Source organism: Merops nubicus, unplaced genomic scaffold, assembly GCF_000691845.1.
Source record: "Merops nubicus isolate BGI_N331 unplaced genomic scaffold, ASM69184v1 scaffold35540, whole genome shotgun sequence".
In the NCBI taxonomy this organism is placed as follows: domain Eukaryota; kingdom Metazoa; phylum Chordata; class Aves; order Coraciiformes; family Meropidae; genus Merops; species Merops nubicus.
Window position 1 is genome coordinate 2,780 of NW_008585468.1, and position 892 is coordinate 3,671.

Genomic DNA, 892 nt, shown 5'->3' on the forward strand with positions numbered 1-892 from the left:
CAAGGGGCAGAGCTGGCCCAGCCATCGTCAGCCCGCGGCTGCTGCGTGAGAGGAGAGGGCTGAGGAGGGTGCTACGATTAATATCAATGTCAATATTAATATTCCTTAATTGCCACCGTGCCCAGCTTTGTTTCGGCTCTATCCAGCGCTGCCCCACGGCTCAGCTCACCACGGGCTGTTGCTTGGTGGGTTATTCTCCCCCAGTGGGGTGGTGGGTGCACGAGGGCTGCCCAGCATTGAGCTGCCCTGTCTCACACCCCAGCATCTCCTTCCTCCTGCCTCCCAGGCCAGTTGGGATTTGCTGGGCTGGGAGCTTTGTTGGCGCAAAGCCCCTTCCTGCAGCACCCAGCTCGCCGGTCCCAGCCGGGTTGAGCCTCTCCTCTGTCCACGGGGACCCTGAGGCCAGCGCTGATCCTTCTGCTCCCGTCTCCTCGCAGGACAAGTCCAAGCGCCTGGAGGTGGAGCTGGACGAGGAGAGGACCACGGTGGAGCTCCTGACGGAGAGGGTCAACCGGAGCAGAGACCAGGTAGGGCAGCCGATGGCAGAGTCCCCCCAGCTCCAGCAAAATTCCACGGGTGACTCGGGTCCTGGGCTGCAACTGGCCAGCAGAGCCCAGACCCCGTTAAGGAGCCGGTGAGCGGCCGGAGCCCCCGGCGCTCAGCACACGGTGATGGCATCAGAAAAGCTGCTCTGGGTGCGAATGGAAATTAAATGAGCTGGGTGCAAAGAGAAAAAGATAATCCCCTGAAATTACAGGGTGAGGTTTGTGTTTGTGCAGGAAGCTGGGGGCTGAGTTGCACCAGGCTCCGGGTCCTCCCCTCCCGCACCACCCTCCTGCTCATTACCTTCAAAACCAGAGCCGGTGCCGGAGCTCTGGGAGCAGGCAGGAGC

General features: G+C 61.7%; 1 protein-coding gene across 1 annotated transcript in view; it reads left to right on the forward strand.

Moving 5' to 3' along the window:
* The window catches only part of LOC103779926 (cingulin-like), a gene marked incomplete at its 3' end in the record, with an annotated part of 4,294 nt that overhangs the window by 2,649 nt on the left and 753 nt on the right, over positions 1–892 (forward strand). Inside the window, exon 5 of the mRNA XM_008947574.1 lies at positions 438–527. Within this exon, the coding sequence (XP_008945822.1) occupies positions 438–527 (90 nt within the window). The remainder of the gene's footprint in view (positions 1–437; positions 528–892) is intronic.